Consider the following 17,932-nt stretch of genomic DNA (forward strand, 5'->3'; position numbering starts at 1 on the left):
CATTATAATAACACGATAACAGGAAATAACATTTGTCTTTTGAAACTTTGAGAAATGCTGTTCTTTTATGTCACATCTATAACTTTTCACAATGTATTCACTTATACCAGAGGTGAGATTTGGACCCAAAGAGGACAGGACTTGTGTGCACTGTTTCTTAACCACTGAGTGATCCTGGTGAGATGAGCAACACTTTGAAGGCCATAATGCAACCCTGAGAAAATAAATAAGTAGTAGTATTCACAAGGTCAATATATCAATCAATATCTCTGGAATTTAAATGACTTGAATGACCCCAGGCATCATAGTCAGAACACTGTAAGATATATTACTGCATTGTTCATGGTAGAGATGTTGGTGAAGATTCTCATGTTCCGTTTATACGGCGATTTCAACTGAAAACGGTAAACTTTAGTTGCGTTTTGGCTGATCGTTTACACAACAGCGGCGTTTTGGGTGCCTGAAAACGCAACATTTTGAAAACGGGTTCCAGAGTGCAGTTTTTTGGAAATGGCACCCTCTCCGTTGTCATGCAGTTCCTCTGAAAACGGAGACTTTTTGCACATGCGCTTCCAGTCACTAGGCATGCGTGAGAAAGTCGACCATCACAACAACAATGGCGGACTCCCGAGCTCTGCTTGTGCTGCTCACCCTATTGAATTTATCAACGCTTCCCCATCATAGTGTAGATTTACTGTAGCAACTCCACCTCGTCGTCCGTCCAGACAAATGTTTGTGCGGTTGCCATTTTGTTTGTTCATACATCGCCGCTCTGTAGAAGGAAGGGTCACACTGCCAACTACTGGCCTGGCATGTATACTGCAGCGTTTTTGGTCATTTTTGCAGATCTGTGTGCATGGCGATTGTTATCAAAACGTTATTGTCTAAACGCAGAACTCTTTTCAAAACAAAAATGAGAAACGATTCTGTTTTCAGTTGATCGTTTTCATGTTAACATGGCCTCAGTCATCCAGGTCAGTGTAAACTTAAGGGATTCCAATCTGACATAGATGGCCACTTGCACGCTTCTTTCAAACCATCTGTCTTCTCTGGCCAAGCTGTGTACATTGCTGTCCTCGAAGGAGTGTCCCTTCTCCTTTAGATGTAAATGGACAGCTGAGTCTTGACCTGAGGAGCTGGCTCTCCTGTGCTGTGCCATGTGCTTGTGGAATTTCACCAATGTACAAATCTGTGCATTCCTGGCTGCACTGAACTGCAAACATGACATTACTGTACTCATACCTGGGTGTTTTGTTCGTCGGGTGAAAGAGCTTCTACCTCAGTGTGTTACTGGGTTTGAAGTGCACAGGGATGTGGTGTTTGTTAAAGATTCCCATGAGTTTTTCAGATGAAAAATACTTTAGATTACATGGTAGAGATACATCCATGTTCATTAGACATGCTTTTGCTATCGTTGTTAGCAGAGAATAAATAAAGCCAGCTGGGAATTAGTCAGAATTATGAGTCCATGTAATTGTGAGTGGTGGTTAAGCGAAAGAAAGAAATATATGATTTGCTTATGGACAGAATCATACAATGACATAAGGATTTGTTTGGCATTTCTCTGTTTAACAAAAGTCATGCTGTTTTCTGAAGTCAGCCATTTTCAAAGCTTTTTTTCTTTACCTATTCGCTTATCTCATTTAGACAGAAAACCGGAGAAAATTCTGTCTCTGGCAGCTTCTAAGCAGAATTTAATAAACGATGCTTTCCAGGCGAAAACACAAAAATTTGACAGAGAGCAATAGCGGCAGCTCGTTCTGTTGGTTCTTAAGCAGAAATGTTCCCTCTCTACTCCATTGTTTTGTCATACAATATTTTGTTGTTCTGAAACATTTTTTCCCTTTTCTTTGCTGGCAGAGTAATATGTTTGTGAGGTGAAGCGGAGTGGCATTTTGGAGAGAGGCTGCACCATCCAGTAAAAACACACAGATACACACAAACATTCATAAGCCTGCATACACACACATACGCACCCATACATAAAGTATCTCCCTTGTGTAATTCACAATTATTGTTCAGTGGAAATCAGTGGTGTGACAGTTCTTGCTGATATCTGGCAGTCAGCTGCTCTGTTTGGACATTTCCATTTTATGTTCTTTTGTGTTTTTGATTGGCATCTAGATCTATCAGTAATACATGCAATTATAGTAGTGTGTAGGTAGAAAATGTCAAGATACATTATATAAATGTCATTTCCAACTGAGTCATCTCCACATAGAAAGAGATAAAGATACGTTCAATGAAAGGTGGGCGGGGGGTTGGGTTGTACAACCATCACTGCCTTCACATCTAGTGATACAGTTATGAATGGCAGGGACAGAAAAGACACTGACCATTTGCTGATTTTAAATATATAATAGATATAGAAACAACCTAATGCAACTGCAACCTTGGAGCCTCTGTTTGTACAGCATTCATGTGAGTAAAGAATTGTAGGTTGAATTCATGGGTGCAGATCTGATGACAAGTTTGAGGGGGACACAATCAGTTGTGATTTTTTTTTTAATTGCACGCATGCAAATCATGCCCACAGAGCGCTTGAGATTGCCAGCATATTTCACGATTTCATAGAGGCTCATCACCATCACCATGTCATTCAAAAAGCACTACAAAGAGAATCATATGCTTACCTTTACTGTTTATTTCTCTTAAACAGCCAGTAGTACATGGAACCAGCCATCACCCTCCTTTTCACTGCTTCGCTGTTAGTTAATTTCAGGGTCTCAGGCATGTTATGTCCACTCACGTTCTCATCTCTCGCCTCTCACGGATTCCCATTTCTCCTCATCATCTTCCCTTTCTCCCAGTATATAGAACTACTGTATACATTTGTTCAATTTCAATCATTTAAGCTATTTAGAATTGGGGGGGACAATTTGTGTTTTTCAGAATTTGGGGGGGACATGTCCCCCCCGTCCCCCCCGGGATCTGCACCCATGGTTGAATTAAAATGAAGTGAACCTCATGGACATGGTGATGAATAGTTCTCAATGTAAATCATTGATAATAGGATGAAAAAACGTACCGTATAAATGCGTATATCATCAATAACAATGCAGGATCAGAGCAATAACCTTAACCTCAGGAGAGGAGGGAGAGAAGAGAGAGATGAGGGACGGAGCGCAGAACAAATCATTTCCCTGTTTTGGTGTCACGCCAAATAGCAGCACAATTAATGAGACAATTACAACAATTATAAACCCTTCTCTAGGGAATAAAACACTTACACACACACACACACATACACACACCACGCATACAGTAAACTGGATGTAAACACCAACACACACACACTAATATTGAACTAACCACATATCCTTGCCAGATAAGAATCTGCTCGACTGGTTTTAATTAAATGCCTTCCTGTTTCTGCATTAATTAGATTATTATTCAGCAGAATGCAGTTCCAGCACAGATCTGACTGCTCACTGAAACAGACCTACAAAAAAAGAAAAATCCTGTTTTCTAGTAAAGAAAGAAAAAAAAAGCGACCATATGCTTTCTTGCTGCAATCCTGCTGATTGCATTTTGGGCCCATGGGATATAGTGCACTGGAAAGTTGGGTAGAAAATGGACTCACCGGCAAAGCTTCAATGTGGTGGTCATACTTCAGAGCAGGTTATTATATCTGCAGCGGCCTGTTTGTGAGTGTGTGTGTTATTATTGTTGCCAGTAGCAAAGGGTATTATTAGCCAAAGCAAACACTCCATTAACAGCACAAATGGAGCTCAAAGCCACAAGGCGCCTCTCCATTACAATATAACACCTTGTGTTACCTAACCTTCCTGCTCATTTTAGGTCACCTCAGAAAAAAAATTAACACACACCAGCCCAGTCACCAGAAGAAAATGTTGCCTTTGTACATTTACACTTTCTGCCAACCATGTTACATATGTACATTCAATAGGTATCATATTAATGTCTCTTAAATGACATAGTTCTGATTGCATGTGTATGAGCTGAGTTTCTCATCAGGAGGAGTAATGTATCGTCATATGATGGTTCGTATGATATTTAACAAATTAATGCCCTACAAATGGCACCATCATGTTACGTACTTAACGTAACATTACGTACTTAATGTAAAGTTATGTAGATTAGGTTTAGGCAAGTGAAGTTACATAGGTTAGGTTTAGGAAAAGAAACATGGTGACACCCTACCTTAAAATATCTTACAGTTCACTTGGTTTTACACGGCACCAAACACTGATCTCCTGGGGGAAAGTGATGTGTTTGTTTGACCTGTCCACCACCCCAACCTACCTCCATACATGGATTTTTGCTCTTTTGTACTACTTCCTTCTTTACTCTCGTCAGCACACTGGTCATGTGATCACAGCCTCCCTGATGACGTGGGATATACACAAATTACCGGCTCATGATTATGTGGTTCAATCCCGGGTGCGGGAGCCCTTCTGTGCAGAGTTTGCATGTTCTCCCCGTGTCAGCGCAGGTTTTCTCCAGGTACTCCGGCTTCCTCCCACAGTCCAAAGACATGCAGATTGGGGATAGGTTCATTGGTGATACTAAATTGTCCGTAGGTATGAATGTAAGTGTGAATGGTTGTCTGTCTCTACATGTCAGCCCTGCAATAGTCTGGCGACCTGTCCAGGGTGTACCCTGCCTCTGCCCACTGTCTCTCGCCCACTGTCAGCTGGGATAGGCTCCAGCACCCTCCGCAACCCCCAAGAGGATAAGCGGTTAGAAAATGGATGGATGGATGATTATGTGGGTTAATACACAAATTCTGATACATTTTCTTCATCGGTATACATATGAACAGTGCATGACAAACAGCATTGGAGGAGGAGGGCATGGGTAATGGTGTGAGACTCAAGCAGTAGTCTATTATTTGAGACCATTTGTGTTTTTTTAACAACAAGTTGGGACATTTCTTTTTGGCGATAGCAACTAGGTGTTTCGAAGGCAACGTTGGCACACTTCCAGCGGTGTCTGTGGTGACAAAACTGGGTAATTTAAGCTAAAATGTGATCTTTTCCTTGTTAGTTGTGCCTGAACCTTAATCACACATTCACTACAGCATTGTCACAACATAAAATAAAAAAAGTTAAACATAAAGAAACATAATATTTCAACATATTCACTACATATGAAATGCAGATACATACAATGCCTGCATTCTGTTGATTGGGTTGCACACATGTAAGAAAATCAATGTTAAGGTGGGGGTGGGCTGTTGGACCCTGAGTTAGTGTTTAAAGGTTTGCTCTATGGGCACTTCATGGCCGACTGTATGTCTGTGAATGACATTTCAATGGATTTGTGGTTTTAAATGAGGCTGCACTCTGAAAGAGACTCAACTGGTTATCTATCAGTGACACTGCATTGTTGTGTCTCTGCGGGAGAAAATGGTTGTCAGAAGCAATCAGCGTTGTGTTTTCATAGCCTTAGTGTGGGGTGGCAGTGTGGATATGAGCCTGGTGTGTGTGTGTGTGTATTTGACTGAAGGGTGGATGGGTTACGGTCTTTATCTCTTTTATGCTTCCTCTGTGTGGTATACAAGGTTGTGGCTGGTGCAGGTAAAGGAGGGTAGAAGCCAAGTCTCATGCATCTTCTTCATCTCTGTCATCCTTATCATCTTCATCATCATGGCTGATCAAAGAAATAAACACAGAAAGCCTGACGAATCATATCTATTAATGTTTCTAACAGATAGATGCCACTTACACACTAATACAGAATAGGACAGCAGCAGGCAGCGGTAGTTTAGGTTAAAATTTAATATGAATTTAATATGAATGCTAAATAGCTCACTTTGGATCACAGTGGGGAGATAAATGGAGGTAAAAATCACATTGTAGCAGGCTGACAGGCTGCTGAGTCAGTGCTTTTATCTAAATACAGGGGAGCTTGTAGATTCTGTGCAGTCATCTGTTTCCTCTTCAATATTCCTGCCTGGATTTAGGCAAACACACACCCAAATACCGTCACATACATTTACATTCCAAACATGCATTTTTCAATGTTATGATATAAATGGTATCATGCAGTTTTCCAGCCCTGCAAAAAAAAAAACAAAACACAAACACACTGTGCACACTCACAAAGGTAGAAGTGAGAATTGATGACATGGTATTGGAGTAAAGTGGTTATTATTATTATGTTTTTGTATCCGTGTGTGTCTCTGTGAATCAAACCCTGCTGCAGGAGTTGGCCATGGAGACACTCCATGTGGACAAAAATACAGTTATTTTATTCGGATACATCAAGAAAAAGGGGTTTCAAAAGAGGCCAAGACAGGATCAATATAAAGACAGTTTGAAAGCTCCTGGTGCCCACAAGTCACACAAAAGTGCACACAGTGCAAATAACAGAGTGGCTGTAATGCAACGTGCACAGCAGGCAACATGTTTCCTCAGGCAGAGCAACACTTAGCAAGAAAGGTGCATCCAACTGTCTTCAAAAATACAACTACTTGCCTTTTACTTATCTTGTCTGTATGTTTCTCTTTCATAGTTCAGCAGAATGATGTTACTTGATGTTTTTATTTATTGTCTCAGAGTTTATTGTCTTTTTATGTCATGACAAACTTCATGGGATTTAAAGGTATACTATACAGGAGTATGTATAGAGTCACACAGAAAGTAATCCCTCTTAATCATCATTTATGGCCCACTAGAAGTGCGTGGCAGTGTATTTATCTGCCTGTACTCTGACCTCTGCCTGTATTTCCTTTTAATTTTTAAGTTTGGGCTGTTCCTGAGCACAGCTCGCAGGTGAGGTTGGAACTTTATAAAAAGGCAGCAACCAGATGCTAGACCTTAAGCAGCACAAATCCAAGAGGGAGCTACAAAAATTTTGTATGCAGGGCCAAAAAAATTGCAAATATAATGAGGCAAAATGGCAAGCAGACAAAGCATGTTCCAAAAACACTGGGGTTGGTTTTCACTGGCGATACTGTGTCCAAACAGTAACAGTAATGCTGTTATGTGTAGTATGTGTTTTTATGGTTTATGTTTTTATTTCTTTTGGACTATTATTGTAAGGCAGCAATACTTGTGCAGCCCCAGAGTCCAAGACGAATTTCCCTACAGGGTCAATAAACTATATAGCATATCTTATCGGATTGTATTGTATCACATCTTATCATACCGTACCACAAGGTACTGTATCGTACCGTACCGTATCATATCGTATCGTATCGTATCATATCGCATCATATCATATCGTATTGTAGCGCATCGTATCGTATTGTATCATATCGTACCGCATCGTATCATATCGCATCATATCATATCGTAGCGCATTGTATCATATTGTATCATATCATATTGTATCGTAAATATGTAAGTATACCTTTAAAGACTTGTTATCAGTGGAACAGTCAGAAGAGTGTGATCGTGAATAAGCAGATTTCTACGACATCTTGCCCATTCTGTAAAAAAAGGCAGGGTAACAGTTAACTTTTGTACTCTGGAGAAGTTGTTTGTATCCAACCAAAGTCCAGAGAGAAGGTTTTTAAAAATGACAGTCACCCTGCTACAGTTATCTAAATCCTTTGACGACATTTTCCCCAAACTTGAGCTTGCTAATGGAGTTCTGGCAGCACAAGATTAAAGGTGTTGATTCATCTAAATGATGGACCTCAGGTTGTGTGTTTTAGGCAAGGCCATGTTTTTTATGTTCTGTCAGAATGAAAGTTTTCTCTAAATGACATCAACTAAATGAAAGCTGCGAGGAAATATGTTTGATTTTAATTTTCTTGAGGAAGGGTGAGCAGCGGACTTTCCACTCAACACCAGAAACAAAATGTTTCAGAGGTTTTTTTTTTTTTCAACCACCTCCCACAACATGTTTCCTAAATGGAAAACATGACCTCCTCCAAATATTAAAGATGAAATATTTTCTCTTTTTACTACAATATTCCTAACCCTCCTACACACATTTGGCCATGAAACAAATATGCCTGGGTAAACATAATTTGAAATGCTTTCTGCCTATTTAATGAAAAAGCTTTATGTAACAGACTCATTTTGAAATATATTTCAAGCAGACTTTTTGTGAGGATAGTGAAAGTTTGAAAGCATTTTTTGCCGATCATCACCATCTATCATCATCTACAGAATAACACCAAAAGGTCAAAGGTTTGCTCCCGACAGCCAGAAACACTGAGCCTGCACCCTCATTGTAAGATAAATGACTCAGCAAAATAAATTGCTTCAGCTGCTTTTTCAAACAAACAAAAAAGTTTTCTTCTCTTAACAATAACGGATGAAAGGTGTTTTTTGGCATGGACTGCTTTTGTCCTGTTTGAAAGGTTTTTGGCAGTAAACTGTGCAGAATTGTTTCCAAATGTTCGAGCTGCCAGAACAAGCAAATGGATTTTTCAAATCTGCTGTTTCAGTATATATAAAAAAATATATAATAATACAATTTTCTCTTTGTTTTGTTTTTATCCTGACAAGAAAAATAAATCCTCCCACACAGGTGTCAATCAGGATTTTGTTTGGGACTACGAAAATTAAAAAGAAACTTTACGATAAACTTCTCTCTCTCTCTCAGGTGTTCTCCCAGTCGTTGTGAACATGGCGGCCGCTGCAGTCAGTCCTGGACCATCTTCCACTGTAACTGCTCTGAGAGCGGCTACAGCGGAGCAACCTGCCACAGCTGTAAGTCAAACATCAGCACATACAGTAACTAATGGATAGAAGGACCAGATTGAAATATGAAGTGCTCTCAGCCACCAGTGACCCACCAGTTCCTCCCACTCTCTTTGTGTTGTGACCTGCTGCTTTTAAGTACCCATCAGGTATTGAGCACTCAGCTGATGATACAAGGATGCTCCATTTCACTTTGTGCAGAGGGAGGGAAACTGGATAATGCTGCCTGGTTTATGTTAGGTATTAAGTTTTAGTCATAGGGAGGTGGTTGGTGTGGATGGTGATGTACAAAGCACAGGACTTTGACACTGAAAGCCAAGTTTTGCATCCTGAGTCCCACATGTTGTTATTGTGCGTTCGTTTTGTACTCGGAGGTCGGAAGTCAGCGTCACCTCCATGTTGACATCAGTTCTTGCATTCTAGTTGACAACAGTGGACAAGTCGGAAAAAAGCATGGACGCCCACAAGGCTAGCCGTAGCCACTGTCAGCAATATCAGTTATCTCCAAAATCTTAGAAGAAGTTGTTCATGCTCAGCTAAAATCGTTTTTAGATGAGCATAATGTCCTGGAGATCTTTCAATCAGGCTTTAAAACTCTGCATAGCACCGAGTCAATTTTACTAAGAGTTTTTAATGACATCCTCCTGGCAAATGACTCTGGTGACCCTGTAATTCTTGTTTTATTGGACCTAACAGCAGCTTTTGACACCGTGGACCACAATACCCTAGTGGCTCGGTTTCGCCACCTAGTGGGCATCTGTGGTACTGCACTGGAGTGGTTCATATCGTATCTGGCTGACAGAAGCATGAGTGTAAGCCTTGGAAACTCAAAATTCAGCTCTGCTCCACTGCCGTATGCGGTTCCACAGGGGTCGATTTTAGGGCCCCTGCTTTTTTCTTTGTATTTACTGCCCCTGGGATCCATCCTGAGAAAGCATGGCATCTCTTTCCACTTTTATGCTGACGATAGTCAGATATATGTGCCACTAAAAAAGAAAAATGGCTTCTCACTCACACCACTTCTGGCATGTCTTGAAGACATCAAAGACTGGATGGCCTTGAACTTTTTAAATTTTAATGAGAAAAAAAACAGAAGTGATGGTGTATGGTCCCAGTGGCCTTTGTGACCTTTGTGGCCATCTTGAATTCGTAAGTCTGGGTTGATGCGGTTGCTCTGAGTTTCCAAGTTGGAATCCGATCTCAGGGTGCGTTCGAGTTTAAACTTCCGACTGGGAACTGGGAATTTCCGTCCTCCAAGTACAAAACAAACGCACCATTAGTATTCACTTTGGTTAAGTAAGGACAAATTCCTATTTCTAGGTGAATGCCAATAAAGTTAACTTGTTGTGTTTGTGCTTTGAGTCATTTTTGACTTTTTTGATGATTTTTCCCAGTGTTAACTAGGTGCTATACACAACTATGTTGCATCATTGAATCAAACCTGAATTACACTTTAGTTCCTGTTAGTGAATATCGTAATGAGAGAGCAAGAGTGGAGAAATTAAATGTGTTGTTAGTCAAATGTTTCCTAATTATGTTGATATAAAACATTGTTTGGCAGCATTATGTTGCCTTCAAAATGTTGCTATTGCAGATTTGTGGTGCAACCCACATGGCGCATTTGCTGCCCCCCCATTGGCCCACCCTAGCAAAAATACTTGGATGCCAACATTACTGTCTTTAAGAGGCTGCAGCGCACTCATTTTTAATTGGGGCTCTAAGGTGGTGACTTGTGAAACTACACAATGTAAGGCATCCATTGACTCCAATCATGTCAACATAGCCTGTCAGGAAGGGTGCTAAAGAATTCCCTAAAAGTTAGGCTAAATTTTGGCAAGAGAGCAACTAGCATGGCCATTTTCAAAGGGATCCCTTGAATTCATACCTTAAGATATCTGAATGAAAATGGGTTCTGTGGGTACCTACAAGTCTCCCCTAAACTTGAGAAGGTAGTAAATGTTTTATTCCTTACAAGCAATTTCCCATTTCAAATTAAAGCTGTGTATTTGTCTTTTTTAAGGAAAAGGACAACTAACCTATTAGGAGAACAATGAATTGTCTAACACATGTGTATACAGATACATAACATATTAAAGTAGGATTGTTGTGAAACTCAAAATAGTAACAGTACTAGTATTATTCTATACACATCAGGTAATTAGTAATAGTACTTGTAAAATAAGAAACCAAAGTATATTAATATGCAAATCCTTAACTCTCCAAAATGACAGTTTTCAGGTAGTAGGCTTTATATGAACTATTAAAACAGCATAATTTAATTCCTGAAATTCAGCTATGACTTGCGGTTTTGGTGTGCCACCCAAAGATTTTCAGTGGCTCCATCTGGCCACCCCTTTGAAAAATTTCTGGGGGCATCAGTGGGAGACAGATTTAGACAAGGAGAGCTGTGACAGATAGAAATTTTGAAACTGGTATCAAGTGAGAGGCAACATGTAAGAGGAAAGAGTGCTAGAGAGGCAGATAATGAACTTCCTTTTAAGTACATACTTTTACATATTTCAGCAAGGAGGTAAAAGAAAAGAAAATCAACCAATATGACTTACAGCAGAAAAGTAAAAGCTATGGCACTTATAGCAAATGCTTAAGGGATGAAAAATGAATGAATGGAGCAGCCTGGAGACTGCTGGTATGTTTCCACAGTGCTACTTTTATGCACATGTCAGTTTATTCATGTCAATGGTATTTAAGAGAGTTTTCAAGGTGGCAGCTCCAAATGGCCCAGTATACAGTTTAGTCTTTAATCTGCCAATCACAGATGCACTTACCAGTAGTGTTGTTCAGTAATTACAGTTGTGCAGGTTTTAGCATAATGGCTGCACATTGTGTGGTATGACCGTACAAAAGAAAAAAAAAGAGTTAATGTCTGGGGACATTTTTCAAATAAAACAATCCCTGTGGCTGCATGTGATGCCTGCCTTAGTACTTTCCCCTGCTGCAGAATATTTTTAAAATCTGTTTGTATGTGAGTGATATGATGAAGGTTAATGAGAATGTAGCTGTGACTAAGCTGCCAAACACTGAATGCATACATAAAACCTCAGCAGTGAGGTGAGCATTGGTGAGATCTACCAGTTCTGTACCGACTCCCTCGAGTCAAATCCTTGAAACCAAAAGAGAAGAGTTTCCCACACGGTTCACCTCTGGTCTCATTTTTATTGCTGACGATTCTGCGAAACCTTTTTCTAACCAGCTGAGGGAATGTGATGAATAAAAGGCCGTTGGCTGTGGAGAAGAAGAGAGATAAACAGGTGAGCAGAGTGTGGGAACCTTCAGATATGGATTTGACTTGAAGGGCTTGATTCTTTGATTGCAGAGGATGCACTGGTGTGTGTGTATGTGTGTGTGTGTGTGTGTGTGTGTGTGTGTGTGTGTGTGTGTGTGTGTGTGTGTGAGGCAAAGGGAGGAGGGAGGAAGACTTATGGAGACAGCGAGGAAGAGGCAGGGCTGATAAAGGTCCAAAGTTTTATTTATGGAGTCTTTGTACTCCCATCAGTCGTAATGACTCTCCAGTTGGATTAGTCTTCACTTTATGGGACGCTGCTGCAGAAATAAAACTTCACATGATTCTCTTCACTCTGGTTATGAGATGGTGATTCAGTGGTGGCAGCGCCCATAATCCTCCACAGTGTGTAATCATCATCCCCTCATAGCTCCTGTGTGTGTCTGCCAGCTGATGTGTTGATGTTGATGTGATTCATGTTGAGCTGATCTCATTATTTTCCTCCCAGCTGTGTACGAACAGTCCTGCGAGGCGTACAAACACAACGGCAACACGTCAGGACATTTTTATATCGACGTGGACGGCAGTGGACCAATCAAACCACAGCTGGTCTACTGCAATATGACAGGTGACGCACACACACACACACACACACACACACACACACACACACACACTCTCCTCCTTCCACCATCACTCAACGTTTTTTATGATTAAGATTCACATAATTGTAAATGATGATCCTCACCACGCTCTGATCCACTTTATCTTCCATCCCCCTTTTCTACAAGGCTCTCTTTCTTCCTTTCCTCTCTGTCTCCAACATTCATCTCCCTGTCTGTATATGTTTTGGTGCTTTATATCATTTGTATCATGATGATAAAGAACATAGCTGATTTAATATTTATCTCCTTTTACATGTTTCTGGCCATCTGCATCAGTTTGCTACATTTACATAATTGCTGACATTTGGATAGTTTGGTGATATATGGATGTTAGGGTAATGCTCTGTATGGATTTATGATGAATACTGGCACATTTATTTACCTCTGTCATTGACTAGTCCTTTGATAGGTTTGAAGAAGAAAACATATTTTCTTTACCTAATTACCTGGATGGCAGTGTGTGTGTTTGCTCAAGAGGTTTCAGACCAGGGGTTCCCAACTTTTCAATGCTAGGTCGCCCAAATAGCATTAGCTTATGGCAGGGGCCCCTTATTTGCAAGATGTTTTTAAAAATCCTTTGGCACTAAGAGGGCAGATGTAAAAAAAAAAAAAATCACAAAACAAGAACTTCTGAAAATATTTCCTTACTCTTAATGCTGTGATGATGCAGTGATGATAATGAAAGGTTTTTTTTTTGCCCGTATTTTCCCTCATCTTCCTCCATTTTGCTGAGGACCCCATTGCGGGGCCAGCACCTGGTCTGCATCATTACCACACCAGTGTACACATGCAGTGCGCCAAATAGGCTAAGTCTGCACACCATTTGACAGTTATTGTAGCTTGCAGATACATCAGATGTGCAGCAGAATTTTACCGGCAACAACAGCGTTTATGTCAACATGACCACATGGCTCATACAAAAACAAACAAGTCAAGGGAGACTGATAAGACAGAGAACTGATAACTGTCATTCAGACTTACATAAAATCATATTTTGAACATTACTGTCCATGTAAGCGATTATTTATAGACATGGAAGACTACCATGGTTTTTTGCCCTGTAGGCCAACAGTCATAGTTTTGTCACCTGATGATTATGTGGCTGTGGCCACTGACCAAAAAATTACATTCCAATTAAACAGCTTTCCTGGCCCTCACCCTTACCTGTTAAGCGAAGCACCAACGCACTAATATGAAGTGGACCCAGTGTTTCAAACAATTTAATTTATTTTGGTGCTATTTTGGTGATGGCAAATTTAAAGGTGGCATATTATGCACAATGGACTTTTTCATGGCTTTTTTTTTTTTTACATAAAAGGTGTGTCTCTGGTGTGTCCCCTAAACTGTGAGAAAAGACCATCCATTCTTTTTTTCGTCTGCTCTATATCAGAACATGTGTGTAACCATGAGCGTGTCAGATTTGTTGCTGGATATGGCACCCTGTGGAGTTGTATGGCACTCAGGTTCTGGGATGAATCAGTGTAGAACTACCTCTAGCTAGGTGAAATCCCCCACCCAAGGAGTAACTGCTGAATTGCCCCTGCTGCCGGCCATTGTGATGTCTGTGCCCACCAGTAAACAACACTACCTGCTCTGTTTTTGGCTGCAAAAACCAACACAAAAGCCAGTATGCCGCCATCATTGGAAGATGTCAAGACCCAGCAGATTCTCTTTATTTATATAGGAATTGTGCTTACAATCATTGGAAAAACGTGTGTGTGTGTGTGTGTGTGTGTGTGTGTGTGTGTAAATAATTTTACTCCAGATGTCTCTGTCAGTGCAGCTGTAAGCAAAACAGTGTGCAGAAGTTTTTCCACTTTAAGACAAAAAAAAAAGTGAAACAGAAAGAGGACAGAAAAGTTACACTTCAAGGTTAAAACAGGGATGGGAAGAAGATTCTATCTGTCTGATTTTCAGCCCTGTAAGTTACAGTAAAAAGCCAAAATACCTTTGACCATGCAGTGAAATTTGCGTCATAGTAACAGTTGTTTTCTTATTTCTGTCTGTCTACAGAGGAGGACACATGGATGGTCATCCAGCACAATAACACAGAGCTGACCAGACTCCGACCATCTCCAGGTGGACACCAGCATTCAGTTCACTTTGACTACTCGACTAAAGAAGAGCAACTGTTGGCCGCCATTAGCCAATCAGAATACTGCGAACAGGAGCTGTCCTACCACTGCAGGAAGTCCCGCCTCCTTAACACTCCAGGTAAGGGCTCTTTTTGTTTATGTAGAAATGCAGGTAACAGTGTATTTAGCTCTGTCACTGTCCAGACTCAGATTTTCTTCGCACAGATTAAAACCAGAAAAATAAGGCCTAACTTGAAGCGTGTTGATGCAGGCTGGCTTTGTGAAAGATCCTTTGTGCTTCATTTGCCTCTGGCACAAAAAAAAAAAAAAAAGGTTTTACTCAGACTAAACAAGGGCAAAACAAATGATCATCTTTGAAGTAGTAAAATATTCTGTTAGTGTTTTTCTTTTCTATCAAGGACTTGATTTACTCAAGATGTAACCACCGAACCGCATGGATAGTTGTTTTACATTTTTCTGCTGTCTTTGAATCTAATTTTATCAGAGTGAGTTATGAGGCGTTTTGCTCAAAAACAAAACCTCTGGAGAAAACAATCTGACTCCCTGCGGCTCCACACATCTTTCTCGCTCTACCAGACGAAACAAAATGATTGCTACGCTCATTGCTCTAAACTTAATCAGGCTCCAAGGATTTGCTTCCTTTTTACTAGTGAGCCAGACGAATGGATTGTGTACGATTTGTTTAAATGTCTCCTTCTTTTAGACTGAGTCCAATTAAGTTTTGTTTTTTTGTTTTTTTTAAAGGTCTGCTCAGTGTCTCTCTGTCTCCATAAGGTTTACAACTCATTAATTGACCATGGAGCTGCAAAGTACAATGTTTACTTGTGGCAAAACACTGCCAAAGACAAAGCAGACAGGAAACTATCCATGATGATAGTTTAACTTACATAAATTTTACATTTATCTAATGCATTATGATCCTTTATCCATGGTCTGTCTGGTTGTAGCAAAGACAGTTGGCAGGAAAACAAGATGGACAACAATTTGGGGCAAACAGATGGATTGAGGAGAGAGGAGGGGAAGGGACAAATAAATGGAGTGTTTTATTTTCTTGGCATTTAATGAATACTCAGAGTGGCTTACAATAAAGTGTACTTGTTTAAAAAGCTGCCGTCTGTACATGAGTGCATGAAATGAGTATTGCATGTCCAGGCAGTGTTTATGGACATACTTTAGTGATGCTGTGCAGGAGAGAAGTTCCAGTAAAAAACATGAAATAAAAGCAACATAAAGGGAGCTGATTTTTGGAATGAGGAAATGATTGGACCTCTCCTGACCCTAACTCACAATGTTCTCATATTAATGATGCTCCTAGCACACAATAGCAGACATTTTTATTTTATAGCCTCAATGTTTATGTTGTCCAAAAAGTGTTTTTAGTTTTATTGTAAGAGCCAAGATGTACTCTGCAACTTTTCTCAGGGGAAGTGAAGAGAAAGCAACACTTAAAGTGATACTCTGATGATTTTCAATCTTACCAATGCCCAGATCTCCCTGCTCATCACTCAAGTTTGACGTCATCTGGCAGAATTGCACTGGCTTTAGGGCTGTTGCTCGAACTACAGATTGTATTTTGTATGCCCGCCACCATAGACAGCAAGAGCCTACAGGCAGATCGAGAGAGAAACCCGCCCTAGTTCTCTCTTTTTCTCTCTCAAACACAGACCAAACTCCAAACTGTAAAACTTAGCAGCGCTGCTCAATAATAAACCAAGATTCTCTTACTGTATTAATTTTGCTCACCTTAAATGTTTTCCGAAACATATTTCAGCCTTTAACATTAGTCTGACTATTCTGATCTGACTTTTTTTGTGAACAAACAAACATGTCCTCAAATATGAGATGCATATCAGTTGTTGCTGATTGTGTGTGTGTGTTTCAGAGGGCTCTCCATTCAGCTGGTGGCTCGGTGGTCCCGGTTCTGGTCGTGTCCAGACGTATTGGGGTGGAGCTCAGCCAGGCAGCCAGCAGTGTGTCTGTGGTCTGCAGGGCGACTGTGTGGACCCACAACACTACTGCAACTGTGACGCTGACCGCATGGAGTGGTACTGAAATTATCACACATATTTATATATTTTTTCTCATCGTTCATAGTCACAAGGTTAAGTAAGTAAGTAAATTTATAGAGCACCTTTCACAGGTAAAAAACACAAAGTGCTTCACAAAAGTTAGAACAATAACAAAGAAAACCAAACACAAAGTATAAGCATAAATGCAAAGATGCATAGATGTATGAGGAGAAAAAAAAACAAAAAACAAAACACAATTAACCGAATGCCAGTTTAAATAAAAGAGTCTTTAAATGCATTTTAAAAGTATCAGCAGAGTTTAAACAGCGTAGTGAGAAAGGCAAAGCATTCCACAGTCTGGGAGCTACTGCTTGAAATGATCTGTCACCTCTGGTCCTAAAGCGTGTGTGAGGAACAACTAGCAGCCGTTGGTCACATGACCTCAGACTGCGGGTGGGAGTGTACGGCTGTATAAAATCAGACAGGTAAGAAGGAGCTTGTCCCTGCAAGGCTCTACAAGTGAGAACTAAAATTTTAAAATGAATTCTAAAATGCACTGGTAACCAGTGCAGAGATGCTAAAACAGGAGTGATGTGTGCCCTTTTGTTTGTGTGGGTTAAAAGCCTTGCAGCAGAGTTCTGAACAGCCTGGAGATGGTCAAGCTCTTTCTTATTAAAACAAGTAAAAAGACTGTTACAGTAATCTAAACAAGATGAAATAAAAGCATGAATAATCATTTCCAGTTCAGCCTTTGACACCAGTGTTCTTATTTTGGAAATGTTCCTCAGATGGAAGAAGCAATTTTTTGTTACTAGTTTTGAGTGATGCTCTAAGGACATCCTTGAATCAAAAATAACACCTAAGTTCCTCATCTTTGGCAGGACAGACAAGCCTAGAGCACCAATATGCTGCTTAATCTGGGCGATAATGCTATCGGGGGCAATAATTAATGTTTCTGTCTTGTCTGAGTTCAGCTGTAGGTAGTTGTCACTTAACCACTGTTGGATGATAGTCAGGCAGTTAATTAAGGAAGACAGTTTATGGAGCTCAGTGGCCTTGAATGAGCAGTACAGCTGGATGTCATCAGCATAGAGATGATATGAAACGTTGCTAAATTGTCCAATTAACTGTCCAAGGGGACGTAAGTATAAAAGGAACAGAATGGATCCTAGGACAGAGCCCTAAGGTACCCCACATGACAGCCCTGTTGTTTCAGACATGATATGGTTTGCAGAAATACTAAAACATCTGTCAGAAAGGTAAGAGGAAAACCACTTTAAAACCGAACCAGAGAACC

At 40.3% G+C, this 17,932-nt stretch overlaps 1 protein-coding gene across 1 annotated transcript in view; it reads left to right on the top strand.

Moving 5' to 3' along the window:
* The window catches only part of LOC117272031 (contactin-associated protein-like 4), a 143,577-nt gene that overhangs the window by 83,145 nt on the left and 42,500 nt on the right, over nucleotides 1-17,932 (top strand). The window contains exons 11-14 of the mRNA XM_078172989.1: nucleotides 8,527-8,633; nucleotides 12,374-12,493; nucleotides 14,544-14,744; nucleotides 16,509-16,671. Coding sequence (XP_078029115.1) covers nucleotides 8,527-8,633; nucleotides 12,374-12,493; nucleotides 14,544-14,744; nucleotides 16,509-16,671 — 591 coding nt within the window. The remainder of the gene's footprint in view (nucleotides 1-8,526; nucleotides 8,634-12,373; nucleotides 12,494-14,543; nucleotides 14,745-16,508; nucleotides 16,672-17,932) is intronic.

The sequence above is a fragment of the Epinephelus lanceolatus genome, chromosome 12, assembly GCF_041903045.1.
Source record: "Epinephelus lanceolatus isolate andai-2023 chromosome 12, ASM4190304v1, whole genome shotgun sequence".
NCBI classification, from domain to species: domain Eukaryota; kingdom Metazoa; phylum Chordata; class Actinopteri; order Perciformes; family Serranidae; genus Epinephelus; species Epinephelus lanceolatus.